Consider the following 27,702-nt stretch of genomic DNA (forward strand, 5'->3'; position numbering starts at 1 on the left):
CATTTAATTATTATTATTACCTAAGACCACGTGGAATCAGACTCATTTAGGAGGTCCTTTTGTCATGCACACAGCTGATCATACTACACCTTAAACACACTCAAATTCTTTGCAGACCCCACACTCTCAGGTAAGGCATTCCAATCATTCACAACTCTGCATGCAAAAAACCTGCTTCTTACTCCATTCTTCATAGCCTCCAGGAATAAACTCTTGTTCTCTCCTGATTTCCCACTGTTTTCTGTAAAACCTCTTTAACATTGATCCTATATATAACAACCTAACTAGTAGGTCTCTATCATATCACTCCTCTCCTATAAACTAGAACTTGTAGATTGCATCTTCTCAACCTTTTCTCATATTCAACATTCCTTTGATCAAAAACTACCTTAGTCAATCACCTCTGAATCCCCAACATCTTTTCATCCTTTTGAAAACCAAGTGACCAAATCTGTGCACGTTAGTCCATGTGCATAGCAATCAGAGTCTTATACAATGGAACTAGAATCTCTTTACTTCTACAAGTCGGTGTCCTCTGCATCATTCCCAGAATTTGCTATGTTGTCCTCACAATTCTGGCAATGTGCCTCTAAATTTTAGATTCTTTTTCACCATCACCCTGAGATCTCTTATTTTCTTCACCTCCAACAGTATATCCCCACCAAGCATAAATTCCACACCCCATCTTTGTTTCCCACAAATTAAAACCTTACATTTTGCAACATTGAACTGGCATCCCCCACTTCCCAGCCCATTTATGCAATCTATTCAAGTCTTCTTGTAAGGCCACATCTGCTCTACTCTTCATAGTTCGTTCCAACTTTGCATCATCTGCAAACAACTGAATATCCCCGTCCAAATCCTTGGCAATATCATTAACATACAGGTTAAACAGCAATGGCCCTAAAAAAAGACCCCTGAGTCACACCACTAGTGACTTTCCTCTTCTAGGATATTGCGCCCTTAATCCAATGCATTAATGTAATATCCAATCCCATCTACCCTAGTTTGACTATCAGATTATCATGTGGTAATCTATCAAGGCCTTCGCAAAATCTAAATATGCTATTATGTATCCCTCTCCACTGTCCAATGAAGCCATCACCTTATTACAATAAGTAAGTAGATTACTGAGGTATAATTTTAGCAGATCCGACCTGTCCATCAAAGATAATACCAGTTTGTCAACCCAATTCTCGATCCAGATTCTCACCAGCCTCTCCAACACTTGTTGTGAGTGCTTTCCCACAACATCTGACATACAGATAAGTCTATAATTTGATACTTGAGTTCTTTTCCCTCCCTCATGAAGCAGCACAATATTGTCCTCCTTCCACTCCTTATAATTAAAATACTCTGGATTAGAGATGGTTGTTTGAAGTTTTTCCACTTGGTTATACTATAAAAAGATGCCAAGGAGTTATATTCTTGGTTTAATCCTTTATCTGAGGTAAGCAAACAAAGTTTGTGCCTGAAGTATTTCCAGGACAGGCAACTCGTATATAGAAGCTGATGACTTCATTTCACTGCCTTAGTATCCCATAATGCAAACCACATATCCTTATGGACATGTATAATGCTATGCATTATTGGAAACAGTCGCTATCCAGTTTCTACCTTTATTTATTTATATTAATAATTTATAGTATAACCAAGCATAGTATACGAGGATGGTCTGAAAAGTTCTCCGCTTCGACCACAGATGGCAACAGAATCGGCAAGATTTTTTTTTTCTAAGTTGGTACATCTGTCATAAGCATCCATGTGAAATTGCAAGTCAGTCTATCAAGTAGTTTGTTTTATACAGCTATCTGAAGCAACAGTGCTGTCTGTATCCCTTGAAATGGATAAAATTAAGTATCGTGCAGTTATAAAATTCTTTGTAAAAGAAGGCTTAACAGCAAAAGAAATATGTTCGAAGTTCATAAAAGTTTATGGGCACTCTTCTAATTTGTTTTTGACAATTAAGAAATGGGCTGCAGAGTTTAAATGTAGCCTTGAAGATGATCCACGTGAAGGACATCCAAAAAGTGTAACAACACCAGAAATCATTAATCAAGTGCATGATATGGTATTGGATGACTGGCAAATCAAAGTTCATGAAATTGCTGAGACTATGGGCATTTCAAAAGAATGTGTAGGATATATTTTGCATAAAGAATTGCATATGATAAAGCTTTGTGCAAGATGGCTGCCGTGCTTGCCATCTTGCACAAAGCACACAGATTGAAAACGCACTTGCATGAAAATCTCTGAATAATGCTTTGAGGTTGGAACAAGAATAAAACTGATTTTGTGCATTGATTTATTACTACGGTTGAGACTTGAATTCACCATTACACACCAGAATCCAAACAGCAGCCAAAACAGTGGACAGAAACCAGTTGTTTGGTGCCAAAGAAGACAAAGTCTGTTCTATCAGCAGGAAAGGTCATGCCATCAGTGTTTTGGGATGCTAAAGGCATTTTGTTTATTAATTATCTTGAAAAGGGTCAAACAATAACCAGGGAATATTATTTCAATCTTTTAACCAGACTAGATGAAAAAATTCGTGAGAAAAGACCTGGTTTGCAGAAGAAAAAATTCATCTTTCATCAGGACAATGCACCTGCCCACAAAGGTGTTTTGGCAATGGGAAAATTAAGGGATCTGCACTATGAATTGTTGGAACATCCACCCTATTCCCCAGATTTGGCTCCTTCTGACTTCTATCTCTTCCCAAAACTAAAACTCTTCTTTGCTGGTCAGCGTTTTTCTTCGAATCAAGAGGTGATTGCAGCTAGAGGGTATTTTGCAGATCTTACTGAGAACCAATACAGGGATGGGATAATGGAGCTGGAGCATCGCTGGAATAAATGTATTAGTCTTAAGGGAGGTTATGTTAAAAAATAAAAATAATTTTGAAATTATATAAGTTATGAAACAAAATATTGTTTTCAGTACCCAACTGTAGAACTTTGCAGCGAAAGAGATGAAAGATTTCTTTATACCAAATTTTACTTTTTTTTTAATGAAAAGAATGTTAATTCCAGAATGTTTTAGCAGTCTTAGAGTTAAACACAGAGTGTTGTAGTATTCAGGAACAATCTCAGCTTTTGGACCTTTATAATCATTAACTCCAAACAGGGGAAGATGAAAACACAAGTTGTACTGGAGAAGGTCTGCACATGTGTGATTAGTTTGTAATATTTTATGGATTTATGAAGCTGTATGGCTTAAATAGCAAAATTTTAAGACTGGAAGACCAAATCCTCCATGCTTCATTGATAGTTAAAGAAATTCCTTTTTAACTTCTTGGTATCGGCTAAACCAAAAAAATTGCAGAGGTTTACTATATAATTGCTTTTCTTCAGCTTCTGTGATGTCTGTACTATTTATTATGTACATCTGAGCAGGAAAGATTATTATTATTTGACACCTCCATGGAGACCAAAGACTCATTGAGGGAGGACACCTGCTCTATAACTGTCTCCACAACTCAATCCACCAACTGACCACAACTACACCAGCGCCATCTATCACTGGCCCCCACTAGTATTTCCAAAGACAATCGCAAACATCCATACCCATGGCAGGATTTGAATCCACAACCTTTTGACTGGAGAGCAGATATGCTAACCACTCGGCCAACCAGGGTGGAAAAAATTTCCTCTAGTCGCTGACTAGATTCGAAAGCAAGTTTTACTTCGTGTGGTCAAGCGCTGTGGTGTGCAAGCACCACATCCACTGATTATGGTTTTGAGTACTATGGCTTTAGAAGAAAAGGAGAGTGGGCCTATTTTCTAGTATTCTAACATTTCCAAGTTCTTGTATATACGAAGTGGTATCAAAAAGTTTTGAGACTAGCTCTGTTTACGAGAAATTAGTTTATTTATCTACATTTACACACCATCACCTTCAAAATAGTCCCATTGCATATCAGTACAGCGCTCCCGGAATTCTTCTTTTCAAAACATGTCAAGCACCTTCTGCGATTCGCGCTGGATCTCTGCAGTGGTGTCAAAACAGTGACCTTTCAGCTGGATCTTCATCTTCAGGAAGCGGGCGAAGTCTGCAGGAGCCAAATCTGGTGAGTAGGGTGGGTGCGGAAGTGAGATCATGTTGTTTCTGGCAAGAAACTCGCATGTGAGGAGAGTTCGGTGACAGGGTGCATTGTCGTCATGGAGCATCCAGTTTTTCGTGCGCCACAGATCTGGTTGCTTTTGCCAAATGACCTCCCTCAGACGCCTTAAAACCTGGCAGTAGAACTCACTATTGACGGTCTGGCCCCTGAGGATGAATTCTCAATGCACAATGCCGTGAATGTCAAAAAAGAGGATGAGCATGCACTTGGTCAAGCTGCAGACCTGCCTCACCTTTTTCGGTCATGAAGATGATGGGCTCTTCCACTGTGAAGACTGTTTCTTCATCTCAGGGTCGTACCCATATACCCAAGTTTTGTCACCGGTAATGATCCTCGAATTTCACGTTTGCCCTTTGTTCTATCTTGCTGTCATTGATGAAATCGCAGATGTGGTAATGCAGGTGGTCAGAATAGCATCAGTTGCACAGCTCCCGATTTACACAGGACGATGTCTTTTGGCACGCTGACTTATGAAGTTAGGTTCTCCCTGTGACTGTGCATGCAGCCTTGTGCTGCCATCTGTTGGTGTGTTACAAACCTATCTTGAAACTTTTTGATACCACCTCATAAGTTCTTGGACTGGTAATATTGGGTAAGTGGAGAAGGGAATTCCAAGTATAATGAGTGTTCTCGCTTTGGGGTTAGTCCAAAAGGAATACCTCCAAGATCCCACTTTCGCTAAACTTTTAATTTTGTCTTGTCTGCATTAATAATTAAACCACACAGAGGGTTGAATAATAATAATAGCATATTACATAACCTTATGGTGAATACAGCTGTGGGATTGGATAGTATACCAGCTCAAATTTTACATGAAGTGGTGAGAGAATTGTCAGTGTCCATGACCATATTATTTAATCTAAGTCTCAGCTCTGGGTTAGTCCCAAGGAGGTGGAAAGAGGACGAAATTGTTCCATTGCATAAAGGAGGCTCCAAGACTGATGTAGCAGTCTTGGAGCCTCCTTTTTTCAAGTTGTAGTCGAGATACTGAGGAAATTGGTCGAGGAAAATACAGACATGGGATACCATATTGGGTATTCCATTCTTTTCCAACATATCCTCATCACCATGAAAAGAAGGGAACCAAATCTGTGCTCAGTAATCCATACAAGGGTGTACATGGAACAAGAACCTCATTATTTCTAAAAGTTAAGGTCCTCTGCATCATTGCCATAATCTGATGTGATGCCTTCACAACTTGTGAAATGTGATCTCTGAACTTCATATCCTCGTATACCACCACTCCAAAGTTTCTTATCTCCTCAATTTTCTTCTAGTATATACTTTGTATCCCATTGTTGTCTATGGAATTTCAGAACCTTACACTTGTCAACATTGAATTGACAGTTCCATACTGTTGTCTGCTCATGCGATCTATTCAAGTCCTCCTGTAAGACCACAACATTTGTTTGATTCATCACTCTCCCTAGTTTTGTATCATCAACAGTTTTATATCACCAGTTAAACCTATCCCAGTATCATTAATATACAAATTAAATAACACTGGTCCCAAAACTGACTCTTGTAACACCACTAGTGACGTTCCTCTTCTGAGATAGTGCTCCTCCCCCATACACAACTTGTTGACAGTACCATTGACAGGGTGTAGCATAGAGGCAGCCTGCCTCGCGCTGCCGCTTAGTTAAGGGTGCTCATTCAGCCATATTGCGGTTAGGCGCCGTAACTGGGCAACAAGATATTTTTCAACATCTGATGTAGATGCAATATATTTATTTGAAGAATTAAAAATTCTCTCAAAAATAATACAAGAGAAAAGTAGTCTTCACCAAATTTTATCATATATATATATATATATACAGTGGTGAGCTATGGAAATTTTAACAAAGGGCTCGCATCATCGAAGAAAAAAAAAAAAAGCCGTATTCCACACAAAAATTTTTATTAATATAGCTTGTGTACAAATGCCAATCAAAAAGTATGAAGGGACAATCTGTAAAGGCTATCATTTTTAAACCAATATTTCATGATCTAAACATGAAATATTTGCACAGAATCATCTGTGTTAATTTACTTACATATGAAAAACATTTTTTACTATCAAAATATAATAAGAATAAAATTTTTTATAATCGCACATATGAAATAGTCTGCATTTTTTACAAACAAAATAAATTTCTTTTCTTTGCGATAGGTTGTCAATGGGAATGTGGGTATAAAATACTTAACAATCCCCAATTCCAAAATAATGTACGAAGTCACTGGTGGTTCGAGTTCAGCATTTGATTGTAAAATGGTAGGAACAGTAACTATAATATTTTATTTAATAAAATCACTTTGTTAGGTTACCGTATGAGTTTGTCGCTTAATATAGTTCAAAAAATAATTTTTTTTTTTTTTTTGAAAATATAAAAAAGAACAAGAGGCTCGCAAATTTGAGAAAAAATTAACAAAGGGCTCGGGCGAGCCCCTTATAGCTCACCACTGTATATGTATGTGTATATATATAAAACCAAAATCTTGTAGAAATCTTTTAGAAATTTATCACAATGTAACCTCCCCCCCTAAGGATATCATTAACAATTCCTGTTAGTGTAACAAGTGCAGAAAGAATTTTTTTCATGCTTGAACTGATTAAAAATTATTTGCGAACAGCAATGACCCAAGAAAGATTGGTTGGTCTAGCAACTATATTGATAGAGGCGGACATAGTTTATAATTTAAATTTAGAAGTTTCATTGTACGATATCCTCATAGAGCAAACATTTAATTAATATTATTATGTAATTGTTTTACATTAATGTTTCTCTTGTAATAAAAATAAAATAGTAATTGGAGATTTTCTTATATTTTTGTCTTATAATCCATGAGGGGCGATTATTTTTTTTGTTTGCCTCAGGGCGCGATCTAATCTGACGATGGCCCTGCTTGCTGATACCTATCTGCAAGCAGGGTCTATAGTCATTTACCTATCCAACTCACTAATCTATCATCTACCTATTTGCTTTAATTTAGTGACCAACATGCAGTGTGGCAATCTATCAAAAGCCTTTGCACAATCTAAGTTTACTTCTGTATATGCATCTCCTTTGTCCAATACATGCATCAACTTGTTATAGTACCTAAGCAAGTTAAAAAAACACAACCTCATTTTAACAAACCCATGCTGACAAGCACAAGAATACCACTGTTATCAACCCACTTTTGTAGCCTTCTCTCCAATACCTTAACTACGACTCTAGAGATACAGATTGGCATAATTTGCCTTAGGCTTATCCCCATCTTTGTGAAGTGGAGCAATTTTGCTTTCCTTCCCCTCTTTTGAGACTTGTGGTGTTGCAAGACTCTTGTTGAACAGGAAGGCCAAGGATGAGAACATTGAATGGTGAGTGAGCAAGAGGTATATGAGAAGTTAAGTATGCTTGAAGGCAGTAGGACTTGATGACACATCATGTGTCTTAAGAGAATGTTTCAAGAAGTTAGCATCAGCCTTGGCCTTCCTGTTCGACAAGAGTCTTGCAACACGACCATTACCATTATTCATCTTGTGCTGCCTCCAAAGTGCCTTCTTCTTCTAGATATCACGCTTAATCTCCTCTTTCATCTATTTTATACTTAACTTATTCATCCTTTTGACCTTCAGAATACATTCACGCATTGATTCTGTTATCTATTTCTTTGTCAGTTCCCAAGCAGAATTTACTTCCTTATTGCTCAACTCTCCATTCCATGCTATAGCTCCAGGTTGTCTCCTAAGCTTGTCATAATTACCAGCTTTGTACTTCCACATATATCCTTTCCCTGTCTCTTCATTCCAGTCTATACCACCATAATTAAAATCACCCTTTCATTGTTCACTAAATGAAGTTGTTTATACATTTCTTCATCGCCACTCTCCACCTTCCCTAGCTTATAACAACATCCAACTAAATATATATTCCTGTCAACCTCTACCTCAAAACCATTGCTACTGTTTCCTTCTTTCATGTCTACTTTATGGTGACATAATTCCCCTGCTATCATCAGCAGCCTCACTTCCTTCTTTTCCTTTTTATTTTATCTCCTCAAAAAAACACTGTACCCTTCCATTTCTGTTTATTTTTGGATATCATTACTGGCATGACCTCTAGCGAAAAATAAAATAAAATAAAAAATTCATAAATTACATCAAGCTGAATTTAATTTAAGATAACATGAATAAACATTTTTTTTTCTCTTATAGATAGTTTTATTTCAGTAACAATGATGTCCTATTTTTAGTATTACAATTGTTATTTTTGATTTAGAATCCTGGATTTACTACAGTCCTGTTTATAGTTGTTCTTAGAGAGGAAGGTTACGTGGGTCGATTATATACCTTCTATATGTATGGGATTTTTAGACCTTCATTATTGTTCAGATTGGGGTGGTTGATAATGATCTCACAGACTTCCTTAAATTTGCATTCATACCATGTTTTGGTGTGATGTAGACAACTAGTGCTTTTCCAGTCAATTCTATGTAAGGTGCTCAGGGCATGATCAGAAAGGCCAGCTTCACCATAATTATTATATTTAACGCTTCGTTTATGTTCCTTTTTTTTTGTCTCATAAGAATTGTGCATCCTGTTTCTTCTGTATATGGTATGTTACAGGTGCAATGAATACGGTATACTCCAGGGTGGGCCTGGATATTTGGATTAGTTGAGTAAGCTTTTTAATTTTGCAGGGGGTTTAAAGGTGGCTTTGAGGTTGTATTTTTGTAGTACTCTGTTTATTTTGTCTGATGTACCTTTAATGTAGAGAATAATTATAGTTTTGTTGTAGTCTGGTTTATCTTTGTTTTTTATTGAGGTCTTGTAGAGAATTTTGTTAATAGTGTTTTGGCTGTACCCATTTTTTTGGAAAGTATTGCTGATCACTTTAAGTTCATCTTTCAGTGCCTGTTCACTGGAGCAGATTTTCAGAGCCCTGTTTTTTAGAGTATTGATGACACCTAGTTTTTGTGTATGGTGGTAGTAGGAGTTTATGTGTATATATTAGCCAGTATGTGTCGGTTTTTGGTAAACCATGAAGGAAAGATTGCCAGAAAGAAGACGTGTGGCAGGTGTATCTAGAAACGGGAGTGTATTCTGTTTTTCAATCTCAATTGTGAACTGTTGTGTTGTTTGTTTAGGTGGCTAATGAATGTGTCTAGTGTCTGGAGATGGTCCCATGGTCGCCAGACACTAGACACATTCCTTAACCACCTAAACAAACCACACAAACGCATACAGTTCACAATTGAGATTGAAAAACAGAACACACTTCCGTTTCTAGATACACATTCCACACGTCTTCCTTCTGGCAATCTTTCCTTCTCGGTTTACTGAAAACAAACACCTAACCTAACCTTCCTGACCATGGGGACACAGATTGTGTCTCCATGAAGTCAAACAAGGCAGGCGTTAGATGGATGAGTAGTAGTATCAAGCTTGATCTGCAAAAAAAGAAAATGGTATGGAGAATTTACAAGGAGAAAGGTGATCAGTACAAGGCTCAAGCTAGGAAGGTTACCAGCATAGTAATAAAACCGAAATCAGATTATGAGAAGACCTTTCCCAAAGAGTTCTTTCGCTATGTAGCAAGTAAAAGGAAGAATGACTTCGGAAGGATAACTTTAGTGGGTGCTGATGAGATGTAATAGTCGAGTTACTGAGTGATCACTTTTCAAAAGTCTATCACCCAAGTGAGGATATCTCTGTATATGTAGCAATAACTAATGTGAGAATTGAAGCTAAAGAATCAGAGGTATTTAATATATTTCAAAATTTAAATGCAAACACTGCTGTAGGCTTAGATGGAATATCAGCTCGGGTGTTGCGTGAATGTGCAAATGAATTGTCAACCCCTCTTACTTGGATATTTAATTTAAGTTTGAACTCTGGTGTAGTCCCTAGGGAATGGAAGTTAGGCAAAGTGGTTCCTTTGCATAAGGGTAGCTCTAAAACTGTGGTAGTTAATTACAGACCAATCACCATCTCAGGAGTAGTGGTAAAAGTATTGGAAAAGTTGGTTAAAGACAAAATTCAAGAATGGGTGGATCAGGATATGATACTCTATAGAGGCCAACATGGTTTTTTTTAAGGTAGATCCTGCCTTAGCAATCTGTTAACTTTTCATAATAGAATGACATCTGAGTTGGACAAAGGAACTGGCTACACAGTGGTACTTCTGGATTTTGCTAAGGCTTTTGACAGGATACCCCATGGAACACTGTTACGGAAATTGGAGCAGATGGGAATGGATACTAAATTGATGATATGGATAGGAGAATGGCTCAGGGAGAGATACCAGAAGGTGGTATATGGAGGAGCCGAGTCCAGGATGAGGCAGGTGACCAGTTGTGTGCCTCAGGGCTCTGTGCATGGGCCATTGTTGTTTAATTTGCATATAAACGATATAGGAAATGGCTTACAGGGAGATATTCAGTTGTTTGCTGATGATGCAAAGTTGGTTAGTGCAATAAAAAATCAAGCTGATGTTGAAAGTTTGCAGGATGATTTAAATAAGCTGGTAGAATGGGCAAAAGATAATGGATGTCAATTCAATGTGGAAAAGTGTAAAGTCATGCATTTTGGGATTAAAAGATTACCAGCTGTGTACTACATTGATGGAACAGTACTCCAAGAGATTGATGAGGCTAGGTACTTAGAGGTGTTGGTAGATAGGGAGATGACGTTCAGAGGACACACTGCTAAGGTGTCCAAGATTGAACATAGGATTACTTGCTTGTTGAGGAACACATCGACATCCAGAGATAAAGAGGTTATTATTCCCCTTTATAAAGCATTGATACTTCCACATTTGAATTACTGTGCTTAGGTCTGGTCACCTGGATTCCTTGGAGATAAGTAGGCTGTGGAGAGGGTTCAGAGAAGAGTGACCAAGTTGGTGAGTGATGTAAAAAATGCTCCCTACATTGATAGATTGAGAGCTTGTGGATTGCAGAGGTTGGTTGATAGGTGGAGAAGAGGGGATATGATAGAAACATTTAAATTACTGAAAGGTTTTTATAGGATTGATGCAGGGGAAATGTTTCAGCTGTGTGATAATGATGGAAGAACAAGAGGTCATCCCTGGAAATTAAAGAAGAGTGTGGTTAACAAGGGTGTCAGAACAAGGTTTATTGCCTGGAGGGTGGTGAATGAGTGGAATTCATTGCCTGACTTAGTTGTGAGCTCTTTGTCTGTAAATGAATTCAAGAAGAGATATCACAGATATTGTTTTGCTAGTTTGGGTCTCCTGCGATGAGTCTACTGACTCCATTGAAATACCCGTAATAATAATAATAATAAATTTGACTATTGAAGTGCTGAAATCATTCAAGCTTCAAGATATTCGGCCTATATTCAACCCATTCCCAAAAAGGGTGACAGATCGCTGCCATCTAACTACCATCCTATCTCACTCTACTTAATCCTATCTAATGTGATGGAGAAAACCATCAATTCTCAACTCCCACTCTACCTTGAAGGTACCCAGCTATTAAGCGACCACCAGTACGGATTCCGTCGATGCTGATCAACAGGCGACCTGCTCTCATATATCACTCATCTCTGGACATATGTCATGGAAAAATTTGGTGAATCCCAAGTAGTTGCACTTGATATCTCTAAAGCCTTTGACAGAGTCTGGCACAAAGGCTTACTAAGCAAACTTTCATCATTTGGACTGCCTCAGGACTTCTGCAGATGGATTATCAGCTTTCTGTCTGGATGCACACTATGTGTAATGGTAGATGGCTCCCTATCTTCCCACCATACAATGTAATGCTGGGGTCCCACAAGGTTCAGTTCTCTCACCAACTCTCTTCCTTCTGTACATCAATGACCTACTTCAGTTGACCTCCAACCCAATACAGCAGTTTTGCAGATGACAGCACATAGCACTCCTCCCTTTCATTTGATAAACCTTACCCTACACAACTCACCTCAACCCACAGAACATCAACCACAACTTCCCTTAATTCGGACCTCCAAGACATCCTCTGATAGGGCTCAGATAACCTCGTCAACTTCAACGCTAGTAAAACCCAATTCTGTCTTATTTCCCACAAAAAAGAACCATTTTCCCACAGTATTATTTTTGATAACACTCAAATTCCCAGACAAGATGAAATCTCTCTTCTCGGAATTACCATGACATCAGGCCTCTCCTGGCATAAACACATCACAACCATTGCATCCTCAGCTTCTGAAAAACTAGGTTTTCTCTTTCACTCAAGATGTTACTTCACTTCAAAACAGCTGTTAACCTTATACAAATCACAAATCCACCCAGCTATCGAATACTGTTCTCACATTTGGAGTGGGGCTCCTAAAAGTTCCCTCAAAATGCTTGACTCAATACAGAGGAGTGCAATTAGACCGATAAATGATCCATCTGATACCAACTCACCTCCCAGTACTTTCACATAGACGTTTAGTGTCTGCAATTTGTATATTCTATAAATATTTTCATTGAAAATGCTCATCTGAAACAGCATCAATAATTTCCCCACTCTGTACTAAACCCATTGGAACATGTACAGCCACCGGCCAACATCCTTTCACAGTACACCTTGAAACCCACAGAACAAGTTTCTTTTCCTCTTCCTTCATCCCTGCTACTGCTGAACTGTGGAACAATCTTCCTCCTGATGTATTTCCCAAGGAATGCAATATACAGGCCTTTTAAATCAAATGCCAACAAATTTCTCCTTTCCCATCCCACTACCCATATGCAGTACTAAAGTACTATAGGTTGACCAGCCAACCTCTCGTATATGGGCCCAACATAAAAAAAAAAAAAAAAAAAAATCTTCTGGAGCTAATGTTTAATGAGGTGCAAGGATAATCTAGAAAACTTCAGTTCTGCCAAAACACAGTTTGGTCTTATTTTTCATAAGAAACATCTCATTTTATTAACTCATACTTCTGATATATTCAAATCTCAAGTCAAAATTATATTTATCTTCTTTGACTGACTTACAAGTTTAGCTTTTTCTGGGATAAACACATCACTTCTATAGCCTTCTCAGCCTGAAAAAACTAGATGTCCTTTTCTATTTTTACCACTACCTCTCATTTGTTTAATAGTTGACTCTCCTCTCTTCTCCAATGACTGTTCTCATAAATGCTCTAATTCTGTATTGTGTATTCTTTTTTTCTGTAGATATTTTCATGGGTGCTGCTTCACTGGGCCAGTCACTACCATCCCTCCACTTTCCTGTAAACATCCAATAACAGCTAATTCAGTTAATGCTCAACATCTGCACACAGTTCAACCTCTTCAACCAAATCAAATCTTCCTCCTCTTTCATTCAATCTACTTATGTTTTTTTTGGAACAGCCTTCCCCAGTACTTTTTTTTTTTTTTTTTACTTCTGCAGACTGATCTACAGCTGTTCTAGAAACACATCACCAGATTTCTTCTCTCTCATCAGCTGCTTATCTAGTATGGATTTTGTTCATCCCTTCTCTCATTGATGCAATCACATATTCTTGTCTTAACCAGCTTCTCCAAAACATTTGCAACAAATGATTTTATTTTGGTACTACCTTCATATGGCACTGTCTTCTCTTCTGGGATCATTATTTTTTAAGAATCATTGATGAAACAAGTTTCTCCTATGCAGTCCCTAAAAAATAAAATTAAAATGCACTATGAACACTTATTTATTTTTTCATCTTTTCAAATTTATAAACTTAACAACTGGTCTATCGCTTAAGCAAAATTAAAAATGAATTTTTAATGGAACTTGTGCCATTATAACATTTACTATACATCCATTACTGCAAATATAACCAGAAACTAACTGATGCACTGGTCTAGTTAGTTATGGCAGTTAGTTCTGGTTGAAATATTTTCAGTAATAAAATTACTGTATTCTTGTGAATAAGTATGTATAATAAATAAATAAATAAACAAAATTAAAGATATTACTTAAAGCAATGATATAAATTATGCACTCAGTGATCATCCAAGTATCTGTGGACTACAGAGCAGCTAATCTGATTATCTTAGGATTAGATTCACTATTTTTTTTCGAACTGTATAAAGGAATTTCGCTTTTTTTTTTGCATAAATCATTATTTTTTTTGTATAAATATGTATTGATCTTATAAATATGTATATTTATATTACATATATCAGTTCATTAACATCTCAATTTAATCCTTTTCAGTGTTTAATTAATTTCCTTGCAGTCCCAGTATGGGTGATCATCTTACTTTTAATTGGCATGACACTATTGGGATTCTGTCTGTGTTACTGTTGTGTGAAGCACTGGTGTCATCGCAGAAAAAAAGATTCAAAGAAGAACTTGAAAGGAACTATAGATCTGAAGAGTGTGCATCTCCTAGGGAATTCTTACAAGGAGAAGGTAACAAATTCTGGTTTACCATAAATTATATTTGCATAGATAAGGATGTAGTGTACCAAAAGTATCTTTAAAAAAATGTGTGCCTCAAAATACCACAATTTTTAAACTCTTTTTGGAAGTGGGATGAGAGATTTTTTCTTTTCTAGTCCCTTTGGAGATCACTGTGCTGTATTACTGTGATTCACTAACAATGATTTCATTTGTTACCTAATAGTTCCTTCTTAGCAGAAACAATTTTAGTTAAAGTATGAATACCAAAAGTACATTCTTCACGTTAGAGAAGAGGCAGTAATTAAATTTGTGCAAGATCCAGTTTAGTCATTTCAAAACTGCAATTGCACATTATACTATCAGAATTGAAATTTTTAAGCCAGTGCTTTGTATTAAAAGAATAACAAATTATTATTATTGACATCTGACCTCCATCAAGTCAAGGGACTCATCACCAAAGGTCTAGACATGCTATCTTGTGCAAAAAGATTACTAATCATGCCTTAAACCCATCATAGTTTCTTCACTCACTACTTTCAGGAGATTTGTTCCAATCACCATTCACTCTCTCCATGCAAAGAATCTGCCTCACACTCCTGCTTACACCTCCTTATATAACTTCCAGGGATGGCCTCTAGTTCTTCTCTCTACTCTGAAAAATCTCCTCCACATTAACATGGTAGCAACTCCTTAACAACTTATGTTTCTTATGCCACATATGGACTACTGTGTGCAGATCTGGTTGCCTGGTTTTTGTGTGTGTGTGGGGGGGGGATGAGAATATATTGGTTTATTAAGATAGTATCAGGTCTATGGAATGTCAGATATGAGGAGAGATTGAGAGAATTTAACTTGTAGAGCCTTATGAACAGAAGAAGGCAGGATATAAGGCTCTACAAGTTAAATTCTCTCAATCTCTCCTCATATCTGACATTCCATAGACCTGATACTATCTTAGTAAACCAATATATTCTCATCCCCACCCCCCACAAAAACCAGGCAACCAGATCTGCACACAGTAGTCCATATGTGGCCTAATCAAAGATGCAAGGGAACTATAACCTCTTTGCTTCTGCATGCTAATGTCCTCCTTATTATTACTATAATCTGTTGGGATGTTCTTCCGATTTTAGCAGTATGACAGCTAACCTTCAAGTCTCTATCCACCATTACTTCCAGATCTCTTATCTCCCCCACCTGTTTAATCTTCCATTCACCCCATATAACTGAAGTATTTTGAAAAGCTTTTCTCTCGTATATCTTTTCTTTTCCAGATCTACAAAACTTAAGTAGAGATCCTTGTCATATTTCCACGATTTCTCAACTATTTTTCTTAAAATGAAAATCTGATCTTGACAATCTCTATTTGGCCTGAAGCTAGCTTGTTCTTCAAGTTTCTCTCCCACAATCTTTCTCAACCTCTTTACACGCATCCTTGTATAAATCTTATGTGGAACACTTATTAGAAAAATTCCTGTGTAATTGTTACAATAAACTTTTTTTTTTTTTTTAAATGGCTGCTATGAGAGCTCTGCTCAAATAATTGGGAATTTGATCTTCTGACTAGGCCTTCTGAATTATACAGTGTAACTACTGCAAAAATTTTATACCTAATACTAATATTGAAGTATTAGGTATAAAATATCATCTCCTACAGCTGCCTTTCACATTTCAAGTTTTTGACAGCTTTTTCTACCTCAAGTATTGATATGTACTCTGCTTTGCATTCCAATTGAAAATTTTCTAGTATGATTCTGTCACTGCTTGGTTTGTTTAACAGTCTTTCAAAGTAATTACCCCAGACATCTAGGATATCCTTATCTTCAGTTATCGTGTCATCTTTGATTCCTTTTACAGTACTCTTTCCTCATTTCTAAGCTTTTTCAGTAGCCTCCAGAACATTTTGTTGCCTTCCTAATATTTCTTTTCTATGTTCTTATCAGTCTTCCCATGACTTTTGTTTAGCTACTTTTTATACATAGCATAGTGCTCTTATATTTATCTCTGTCAAATAAGTCATTATTTGCTAGGAACGTTTGGTGTGCTTTCTTCTTTACCAGGACTGCTTCTTTTAACTTGTTGAGCATTTTTTTTTCCATTTCGTTATACTATAAATTAAAGATGCCAAGAAATTATATTCTTATTTTCATCCTTTATCTAAGTGTAAGTAAACAAAGTTTGCTCATGAAGTAACTTCATGACTGGGCTACTTGTATATAGACATTAATGACCACATCAGTTGCCTTATATTCCATAGTATACAATGCACATATCCTTATGGACAGGTGCATTGGACTGGCCATTTCCAAAATGCATAGCATTTTGGAAAGGGCCAGTACCCAGACTGGTATGACCTTTATTGAGGTCTCATTAGTGGGAGCCAGACCCAGAAGCTTCTTTAACTTCATGTATCAATCATGGTGTTCTAATTTTATTCTATCCTTGCAGACAACTTTTCCACATACCTCCCTAGCTGAATCAGTCAATGTCTGCTTTGGAGTTTTCCACTGAGACTCCAAAGTTTGGTTCATGTTTTCAGTTTGTTTCATTTTTTCTTCAGTAATGTTTGTATAGTCAAGTCTACAATTTACCTGTAAAAGTATTCAACTTTCTCTTCAAAACTTTTTTATATACTGTGATATCCATTTTTATGTTGCTTAGTACTAAGTACTAAGCAAGATAAAAGTACTAAGGTTATTTCCAATTTTAAATCCTCTGTATACTTGTATCCAGAACCAGCATGTCGATATTATTACGGGCAACTCCAAGGAGTCCTTAGACTCATCAGGCCCTAAACATCATGTCAAGAACTATTCAGCATTTACATATCTATCATACTTTGCTTTGAACTCATTCACAGTCATGGCACCCACAACAGACTCTGGCAACCTATTCCACTCAGTCACCACTCTCCAAGTAAAACCTAGTTCTAACATCCTTACTAATGACACTCTTGCTCAGTTTCCATAGATGGCCCCTTAGTTCTCCCACCACCACCACACCTATTCTGAAACATTTCCTCTGAATAATCTAGTAAAAACCCTCAGTAATTTGAATGTCTCAATCATATTGCTCCTTTTCCACCTATCAGCCAGTTTCTGTAACCCACAAATCTTCATGTTCTCGTAAGGTTCATTCCATAGACCTGCTACCATCATGGTCATTCGTCTCTGGATCCTCTCTACCACCTCCCCATCACCCAAAAAAAAAAAAAAAACCTGACACCTGGATCTGCACGCAGTAGTCAAGATGGAGTTTTATAAGGCTTGATAAAGAGGAATAATAACCTGCTCATCAAAGTATTCTTCAGTAACCAAGTGATCTGATGAGCTTCTTTAGCCACTTTTGTTATGTCCCCCATAAACTTTAATTCTCTATCCACTAACAATCCGAAGTCTCTGGCTTCATCAATTTCCTGAAGTGCAGTTCCATCAATGTGGTATACTGCTGATAATCTTTTCACCCCAAAATACATAACCTTACACTTTGGCACATTAAACTAACATCTATTCTCCTTAGTCCCAGTCTGCCAATCTATCCAAATCATCCTGCAAAATTTTGATATGCTACTGCTACTCTACCAAACTTTGCATCATCGACAAATAACTGAACAGTTCCTCTCAGATCCTTTCCTATATCAATAATGAACAAATTAAATAGCAATAGTCTGCTATCAACTATCACTATTAACAATGATGTAGTCAATGAGGCTTTTCTTATTTCTTGTGTCTTCTCTCCATGCGAATTTGTTCACACCTTTATGGTGAAACATGGTGTTAGTAACTAGTCTGTGTCCTTAGCGGAAGTCCAGTAAATACTTGCCATTATTATTAGCTTTGCCTTTTGCTCCAAATTTTCCCAAAATGATTCTACATGCCTGGTGGGATTCATTTCATACTCTGCTGTTGAAATCCCCAAAAAGATCACTTTTTTCGATTTCTTTATGCCAGCTGCCTGTTCTGATAACTCAAACTCCTCCACTTCTTCCTTAGAGGAACCTTCTGTGGGACCATAAGCACAAATAAGTTTCATTGTCCATGTCACCATTTTGAAGTTTGCCCATATAACTGCCTGAAACTGCTTTCCAGTCAAGAAGTTTATCTTCATGTTTTATATTGAATACTATTGCTAATCCTTTCTTTCCTTTCCTTCCCTGTTTTTGTCTTCTTTATCTCAATAATGCCAATGATATATATATATATATATATATATATATATATATATATATAATTAATTAATATTATAATAAGTATAATATAATAAATAATAACTAATATTAATTATATATATAAATCTCAACCTATTTGACCAACGGAAATGCAGTTACTTTCAAAAAAAGAAAGAAAGATAAAAAGAAAAAACCTTGTAAAACATATTACTTTGTGTGGATGAATACTTCACTCAGAGTGACCATATGAGTAGGCAGTGGTAGTGTCAGAACAATTGTTCTTTGATCAAATAGATGACTAGTAAGAGTCAGTTATACAAAGAGCAAGCAAGACAGGTAACTCATTAAGTAAGGATGGAAAAAGTGCAGAATGAGCAGCAGCTAGCTAATAAGGTCAAAATCCTAGGGAATTTTTTTTTGATAAGTGACCAGTAGAAGAAATGATTATGGAAGGATGATACTTTTTGGAGAAAATGGTAGAATGATAACCACTGAGGAAGATACTGTAGAGATGTTAAATGAGCAGTTCATAAAGGTATTTAATCCTCATGAAAGTAACATCATGCAAAACTTGATAGCAGTGGGAAGGAACCACTGATCACGATTATTATTATTGTTCCGGGAAACTCCAAGGAGTCGACAGACTCATCGAGGGAGGCCCTAACATCATGTCAAGAACAACTATTCAACATTCACACAGTATCTATCATACCTTGCCTTGAACTCATTCACGGTCGTAGCACCCACAACAGACTCTGGAAGCTTATTCCACTCATTTACCACTCTCCAAGTAAAGAACCTAGCTCTAACACCCTTGTCAACCACGCTCTTGCCCAGCTTCCGTGCATGGCCCCTAGTCCTCCCACCACCAGTCATATTTTCAAAAATATCTTCTGGATCAATCTTATAAAAACCCTTCAGTAATTTGAATGTCTCAATCATATCACCCCTCCTTCGCCTATCGTCCAATTTCTGCAACCCACAAATCTTCAACCTATTCTCATAAGGTTCATTCCACAGACCTGCTATCATCTTGGTCACTCGTCTCTGGACCCTCTCCACTTCCTCCCCATCACGAAGAAACCCTGGTGCCCATAGCTGGGCACAGAAGTCCAGATGGGGGTCTTATCAAGGCTCGATACAGAGGAACAACAACTTGTTCGTCTCTGCATGTTAAAGTATTTTTCAGAAGTCAAGTGATTTGGTGAGCTGTTTTAGTTACTTTTGCAATGTGCCCCCTAAACTTCAACTCCCTATCCACCAACACTCCCAAATCCCTGGCCTCATCAATCTCCTGGAGTATGATTCCACCAATGCGATATACTGCTGCTATTCTTTTCACCCCAAAGTGCATAACTTTACACTTTGCCACATTAAATTCACATCCATTTTTCCTAGCCCAGTCCTCCAAACTATCCAAATCATCCTGTAAAATTTTGACATCTTGTGCACTCACAATTGCTCTACCCAACTTTGCATCATCAGCAAACAAGTGAACACTTCCTCTCAGATTCTTTCCAATATCATTGATGAACAAATTGAAAAGCAGTGGTCCAAGAACAGAGCCCTGTGGCACTCCACTAGTCACAAGACGTCTTTTAGACTCCACTCCTGAATAAGCCACTCTTTGATATCTCTCCTTCAACCACCCTCTTATCCATCTCACCAACCCTATATCTATACCCATCTGCTCCAGTTTACTGATTAGGGTTCCATGTGGTATCCTATCAAAGGCCTTGGCAAGGTCCAGTAGTATCACTGTAAACCCATTACCCCTATCCAGTTCAGCCGTCACTGTGTTATAAAACGTGAGCAAGTTACTGAGGCATGATCTACCCTTCACAAAACCATGTTGTCCCCCATACAATATCCCATTTTCATCTATCCAATCCTGTATTCTTTTCTTGACTAATTTCTCTAAGATCTTGACAATGATTCCTGATATGCTAATCGGTCGGTAATTTACAACAGCAGTCTTGGAACCACCTTTATGCAGTGGAACTATTTTCCCCTCTTTCCACTCGCTCGGGACTAACCCAGACCCGAGACTCAAATTAAACAAAATGGTCAAGGGTACTGACAATTCTTTGGCTGCTTCTCGTACAACACGAGCTGGTATACCATCCAAATGCAGGAGGTTTATGAAGAATTAAGTAAACTTGATGTTAATAAATCTATGGGACTTAGTGATATACCATTATGTGTGAGGGAATGTTCAAGGGCATTAAAAACAGCTTTAATTTGCCCAAGTTCCAAATGAGTGAAAAGAGGACAAAATCATTCTACTTCATAAAGGAGGGCGATAAGATTAAAGCTTCAAATTACAGGCTAATCTGTTCTGGAGTTGCGATAAATGTATTAGAGGGGGAGGCCAGTGAGGACCAGGATTCAGAATGGGGTTTGACTTCAACGTTCTCTCTTTAATGGACAGTATTTTAGCAATCTACTTACTATAATATGGTGACAGATGTATTGGACAAAGGGGATGTGTACACAGCAGTATGTTTTGATTTTGCTAAAGCCTTTGACAAATTGCAACATGACAAGTTGGTAATTAAACTGGAATAGATGGAGTTGGATAAGAGATTAATGCATTGGGATGGAGTCACTAGTGGTTGTCCCAAACAGTGGCATGCCAAGGCCCCCCCCAACAAGGAAAAAAACGCTGGAAAATTTTCCAAAAATCTTTTCTTAATTAAAATTCATTTTTTAAAATTTATGTTGTGTTGCATCTTCTATTTCTACACTACTTATGAATTAGTGATCATTGCAGATGCTCAGTCATAGGTCATATGCAATGCGTAATGTGTATACTCAAATCGTCTACTCAACCTCCCCCCCCCCTGCAAGATTAAATCCTGAGTGCACTACTGGTCCCAAAAGTATCTGTTGGGGTTACTGCCATTTAATTTGTATGTTATTGATATTGGGAAGGGCTTCAATGGTGATATACAGTTGTTGGCAGATGATGTGAAGTTGGAAAGAACTGAGGAGTAGAACAGATGTAGCTTTGCAAGTGGATTTGAATAGACGCTTCGAATGGGCAATTGGGTAATCAGTTCAGAGTATCAAAGTCTAAGGTTTTAAAGCACAGATGGGATATAGAATATAAGATTGTTGGATATATTGGAGGAGGTGGAGGAAATGAGGGATCTGTGGGTATTCGTGGATAGGGTCTTGAAATTTTGGAGACATTTTGCTAACATTGTGAGGACAGCACATCATGTCAGTGTTCTTAGTATCATTACCATATAGAAGTAGGGATGTTATGATTTTATTATTATTATTATTTAGGCCTCCAAGGAGTCAAAAGACTCATCGTGGGAGGTCTTTCCTAGAAACACGTCTATCAAGACTCAACGTGGGAGGTCCCTCTTAGGAAACACAGTCTATCATACCATGCCTTAAACTCATTGACCGTTCTCGCTCTCACCACTCTATCAGGCAATGCATTCCACGGTTCAACCACCCTCCATGCAAAGAAACCACTCCTCACCCTCTTGTTCACAGTTTCCTTTCGTAAGTTCCAGGGATGGCCCCTTGTCATCGCTCCTTCCTGCTGTTCGACCAAGCAAAAGAACTCTCCAGTGTCAATCCTGTAACCACTTCTCAACAGTTTAAAAGTCTCAATCATATCACCTTTCCTTCTTCTCCATTAAATTCTGCAGTCCACATTCAATCCTCATAACTAACATTGTACAGTCCTGAAACTATCTTTGTTATCGTCCTCTGTACCCTTTCCACAGTTAATTTACCCCTTACAAATCGTGGGGACCAAATCTGAGAACAATAGATAAAAGAGTTATCATTCCGTTGTATAAGACCCTGATCAGGCCAAACGGAATGATAACTCTTTTATCTCTGCAGGTCAGCGTCCTTCTCATTATTGCAGTAATCCTTTGTGTTACCTTAATTAGCTTTGCAATATGTCCCTTGAATTTCAGGTTTCTATCAATCATCAACCCAAATCTCTTATCTCCCCTACTTCCTCCAGTATATATCCTCCAATAGAGTATGCAGCATCCCATCGATGTGTCCTAAACCTCAAGACCTTACATTTTGCTGCATTAAACCGACCCCTCCCCCATTCATTCATTTGCCCATCTGTCTAGCTTATTCAAATGCTCTTGCATGACTACCTTATCGTCACTATTATTAATAACCCTTCCCAGCTTCACATCCATCCGCAAACACTGAACATCCCCCTGCAATCCACTGAAAATGTCATAACAATATAGGTCCCAGTACTCAGCCCTGTGGGACCACACTTGTAACCCTTTGCCTCCTTGAAACTGCCCCACCATACACAACTCTCTGATACCTATCAGACAGCCAATCCTGAATCCAGTTGACCAACCTGAGATCCAAACCCATGTGCTGAGACTTAAATATCAGCTTATCATGTGGCACTCTGTCAATTGCCTTCGCTAAATCCAAGAAAATGGCAGTATATAACATAGCAAAATGTGCTAAGGAACCTGTCAGTCCCTTAGCACTTTCTCTCAAAACTCGTGGTTAAATGCTTCAATCCCACAGCTTTACTGACATCCATAGTACTCAGTATTTGGAACACGTTCTCCTCCTGCACCTCTAAACCTCGAACCTGCCCTATCCCTCTAGTATTAAAATTTACTAGGGACACCTACTGCTCTTGTATCTTTATTATAAAAGGCTAGCATATTAATAAAACAAGAGTGCCCCCTCACAAATCCATGTTGACTCTCACAGATAACATTACCCTCATCTGCCCAATGTTGTATACAGTCCCTAACTAATTTCTCCAAGATCGTAACAACTACTGATGACACACAAACTGGCCTATAATTAGACACTTCCAGTCTGCTATTGCCCTTATGCAATGGCACTATCTTACCTTCCTTCCATTCCCTGGGCACCTTTCCTGTAGCAAGACTTTCATTGAAAAGCCATGTCAAAGGAGCTGTCAGTTCCTTAGCACATTCTCTCAAAACTCGTGGTGAAATACCATTCAATCTCACAGCTTTACTGACATCCATAGTACTCAGTATTTGAAACACGTTCTCCACCTGCACCTCTAAACCTTGGACCTGCCCTTTCCCTCTAGTATTAAACTTTACTCCTCCAGGATGAAATACACCAATAAAGTGTTTGTTGAACAATTCCACCATCAGTCACTCTATTCCCATTCTTATCCCACAATGTCATTCTTCTACAATTATTTCTCCTCCTACTGGCCACATAGCTAAAAAATTCCCTAGGATTTTCTTTGGATCTTAGGGCCAATCTCTTCTCATATTCCAGTTTCACCTTCCTTACCATACTAGTCACTCTCCTGGCCAGTGTCTTATATTCTACATGCATCTGGCTCATCACCTGTCTCCTTATATCTCTTCTATAGCCTCTTTTTCACATGCAGCTCCTGTTTAATATTATTTGTCATCTACTTATTATCAGTAAAGGCAACTTCTTTACTTGTGGAATACAGCTTACTATTGCTGCTAACAAATATTCCTTCATAATTTCCCAAGCACTAATGATATCCCAGCCTTCAAATTCCTCCCTCCATGAAATTTCCCCAAGTTGATGTCTGAGACTATTGTAATCATCTGTCTTATAATTCCACATATATTCCTGTCTCTTTGATATTTCTGCATGTCTATTCATCTTCCAAGTCAAAACCACGTGGTCACTCTCTCCAACTGGTGGGAGAGATGTCATCTCACTTATTATCAGTTCTTCTGATGCTATGACCAAATCCAAAACTCTTAAACATCTTGTTCCCTCTATTACATGTTGCCTAAGATATTTTTCCTCAAGAATTCTAGAAATTCCATTCCCTTATTGCTACATGCATCTTCCTCTCCCCAATTTATACTGCTGTAGTTAAAATCTCCCATAACAATCATTCTTCTTGCACTTGCCAAGCTCAACTGTCTAAACATCTCCTGGTCCCCACCCTCTGTGCCCCACTAAATATCCCGTCTTGCCTATCTCTACCTCACACCATATGCTTTCAAGATCATTAGTGTCCAAAGCCTCCACTCTTAGAGGACATAAGTCGTCACTTATCATAAGCAGTACTCCACCACTACGCTTTCCCTTTCTATCCTGCCAAAAAATGCTGTACCCTGCTGCTTCTATTCCTGTTGTTATATCCTCTTCTGTCAACCACGTTTCAGTGATCCCAATAATCTTTGGCCAGGCTGATGCTATCAGCACCACCAATTCCTCTCCTTTATTCCAGTTACTCTCTGGCATTTGTATAAAGCATAAAAATGCCACTATTTCTATACCCAGCATTATTTCCTCTAGACTCCACTGGGCTCAGTGCTACCTGATGTTTTCCCCTTCTCCCAAGTACCCTTTCCTACAAGAGGCCACCCCTACTACCATCCACATGGGCATTCTAGTTTCCTTCCATTGACACACTGACTCATTCAGAACAACAATTTCTCCAGATGCCTACGTCCTTCCTCATTCAAATGCAAGTGGTCTCTCGCATACAATTCCTCTCTGTCCTCAAATACTGTCCAAGCATCCATGTATTCGAATCCTTTCTTCTGACACATTCTAGCTATTATGTTATTCAATTTTTACTACTATTCTGCTCAGCTCGTCACAATCATACCTAGGCAACATGCACACCATCTTTCCTCTCTGCATCGTCTTTCATACTACCTCGAGCAAAAATCTCATATCTCTCGCTACCCAATTTACGTTACCTCTCAAGTCATTTGTTCCTACCATCACAATCATCTCATCCACCCTTTCACCCCTCTTAATTGCCATAGCCACACTTTCTATTGTTCCTCCAGGCAAACACTCCTTATGCATCCTATCTTGCACACCACAGATCATTGAGTAACCATACATTACACCTCTTACCATTCCCTCCCCAAGACCTCATGGAGTCAAAGACTCATCTGTAAGGTCCTTTTATCACATAGTGTGATGAGCTGTGTCTTAAACACACTCAAACTCCGTGCAGACATCACACTCTCAGGCAAGGCATTTCAATAATTTACAACTCTGCATGAAAAAGACCTGCTTCTCACTTCCCCCTACTCAAACCCTCTTTTTGCAGTTTCCAGGGATGACGTCTGGTTTTCCCTCGACTAACCTTAGGTCTTTATCATATCTCCCCTCTTCCTCCTGTCTACCAGACTCTGCAATTTACACCTTCTCATACTCGACATTCCAAAGTTTAGAAACTACCTTAGTCAGTCGCCTTTGGACCCTTTCCAACATCTCTTCATTCTTCTGAAAACCAGGTGAACAAATCTGGGCACAATAGTCCATGTGTGACCTAATGAAAGCCTTATACAATGGAATAAGAATCTTCCTACTTCTCCAAGTTGGTGTCCTTCGCATCATTCCCAGAAGCCTTTGTGTTGTCGTCACAATTTTGGCTATGTTTCCCATAAATTTGGCTATGTTTCCCCTAAAAATCACCAAGCATAAATTCTGCATCCCATCTTTTTTTTCCAAATTTTAAAACCTTACATTTTGCAACATTGAACTCACATCCCCATTTCTGTGCCCAATCACTCAATTTGTTCAAGTCTTCTTGTAAGGCCACAACATCTTCTCTACTCTTCATGGTTTGTCCAAACTTTGCATCATCCACAAACAACTGAATATCTCCATCCAAATCTTCACCAATATCATTTATATACAAGTTAAACAGTAATGGCCTTAAAACAGACCCCTGAGGCACTTCACTAGTGACTTTCCTTTTCCTGGATATCACTCCCACATACACAACTTGTTGATACCTATCACAGATAGCCAGTCTCCAATCCAATGCACTAATTCTAATATCCAACCCCATCTGCTCTAGTTTGACTGTCAACTTATCATAAGGTAATCTATCAAAAGCCTTTGCGAAATCCAAGTATATTACTGTGTATCCTTCTCCTCTATCCAAGGAAGTAGTCACTTTATTGTAATAAGTAAGTAGATTACTAAAACATGACCTCCCTTTAGCAAATCCATGCTGTCCATCAAAGATAATACCATTGTTGTCAACCCAATTGATTGCATAAAGTTTTGATCAGACGACATATGGATTACCGTGAACAGATTTGGTCACCTGATTTTTGAAATGATGAAGAGATGATTAACTAAGGTGGTTTCTGGTCTCTGGAATGTTCAGGATGAAGTTAGATTGAGGAAATGCAATTTATAGTCTAGTGGACATGAAAGAAGCAGACATGATGTTTAGGACACCAGCATACACTGGTGTCCTAAACCTAAGGACGAACACTATTTCTGAAGATTACAACTACAAATTCAAATGAATCATATTGTGGCAATTTCTGTAACTGACAGTTTCAAGTAGAAAGCAGGCACAAATTTTTGAATCACACTCAAAGGAGTCGCATGGTAGCACTCAACTGGATAAAAGGCTGCCCTAAGCGAATTGTGTTTAAAGGAAGCTCTTTTATGTGAGGGAATACAGTTGCAAACTTGAATGTCTTGTCTCAAAGACATTATCTAGATGATTTTGCGTGGGGAAGAATTAATGGAAAGCTTTAAGAAGGCTGCAGAATTACTGTTATTGCCAGTGAGTTTGGAATTTCACATAGTGTGGTATCTAGGTTCCGGGCAGCATTTCAAATCAATGGAATGTGTTTCAGACGTTTGCTAAGAGGTCACCCTCACTCTAACACCGAGCATTAAGACAGATTTTTGGTTATAACAGCAAAACATAACCAACAGTACAATGGCAGGTCAGCTTGTAAGTCAGCTCCATTTAAGCACGGTACATGGATATCTCAATAAACTGTGGCAAGATGTCTGCAATAAGCAAGACTATATGCTCCAAAGGTCTGTAGTCTGCATCCTTTTATCCACAGCACATTGTAGACCACGTTTTCAGTGGTGTTGTATCCATAAAAATTAAACAATACATAAATGGGTTAATGTACTCTTTACAGGTGAGCCATTTTAGTCTTTCCTCCAATCCTAGATGACACTTGATATGGTGTAAGAGTGGTACTGCTTACTATCACGAGAATGTTTTTGAATGGAATAGATACAATGGTGCTAGGGTCATGGTGTGGGGAAGCATTATTCTTAATGGATGCACCGAGCTACA

The 27,702-nt window shown here is 38.1% G+C and overlaps 1 protein-coding gene across 4 annotated transcripts in view; it reads left to right on the plus strand.

The window, feature by feature from the left end:
• The window catches only part of LOC150102796 (synaptotagmin-1-like), a 277,762-nt gene that overhangs the window by 42,835 nt on the left and 207,225 nt on the right, over positions 1-27,702 (plus strand). For 3 of the 4 annotated variants that reach the window (XM_090398670.1, XM_090398669.1, XM_090398668.1), the window contains exon 3: positions 14,289-14,464. In XM_090398670.1, the coding sequence (XP_090254796.1) occupies positions 14,289-14,464 (176 nt within the window). Of the gene's footprint in view, positions 1-14,266; positions 14,465-27,702 lie in introns of all 4 variants that reach the window. The other variant, XM_090398672.1, reaches the window with a different exon arrangement.

The sequence above is a fragment of the Typopeltis vanoorti genome, chromosome 10, assembly GCF_054136105.1.
Source record: "Typopeltis vanoorti isolate ZY-2024b chromosome 10, IOZ_Tvanoo_1.0, whole genome shotgun sequence".
Taxonomy (NCBI): Eukaryota; Metazoa; Arthropoda; class Arachnida; order Uropygi; family Thelyphonidae; genus Typopeltis; species Typopeltis vanoorti.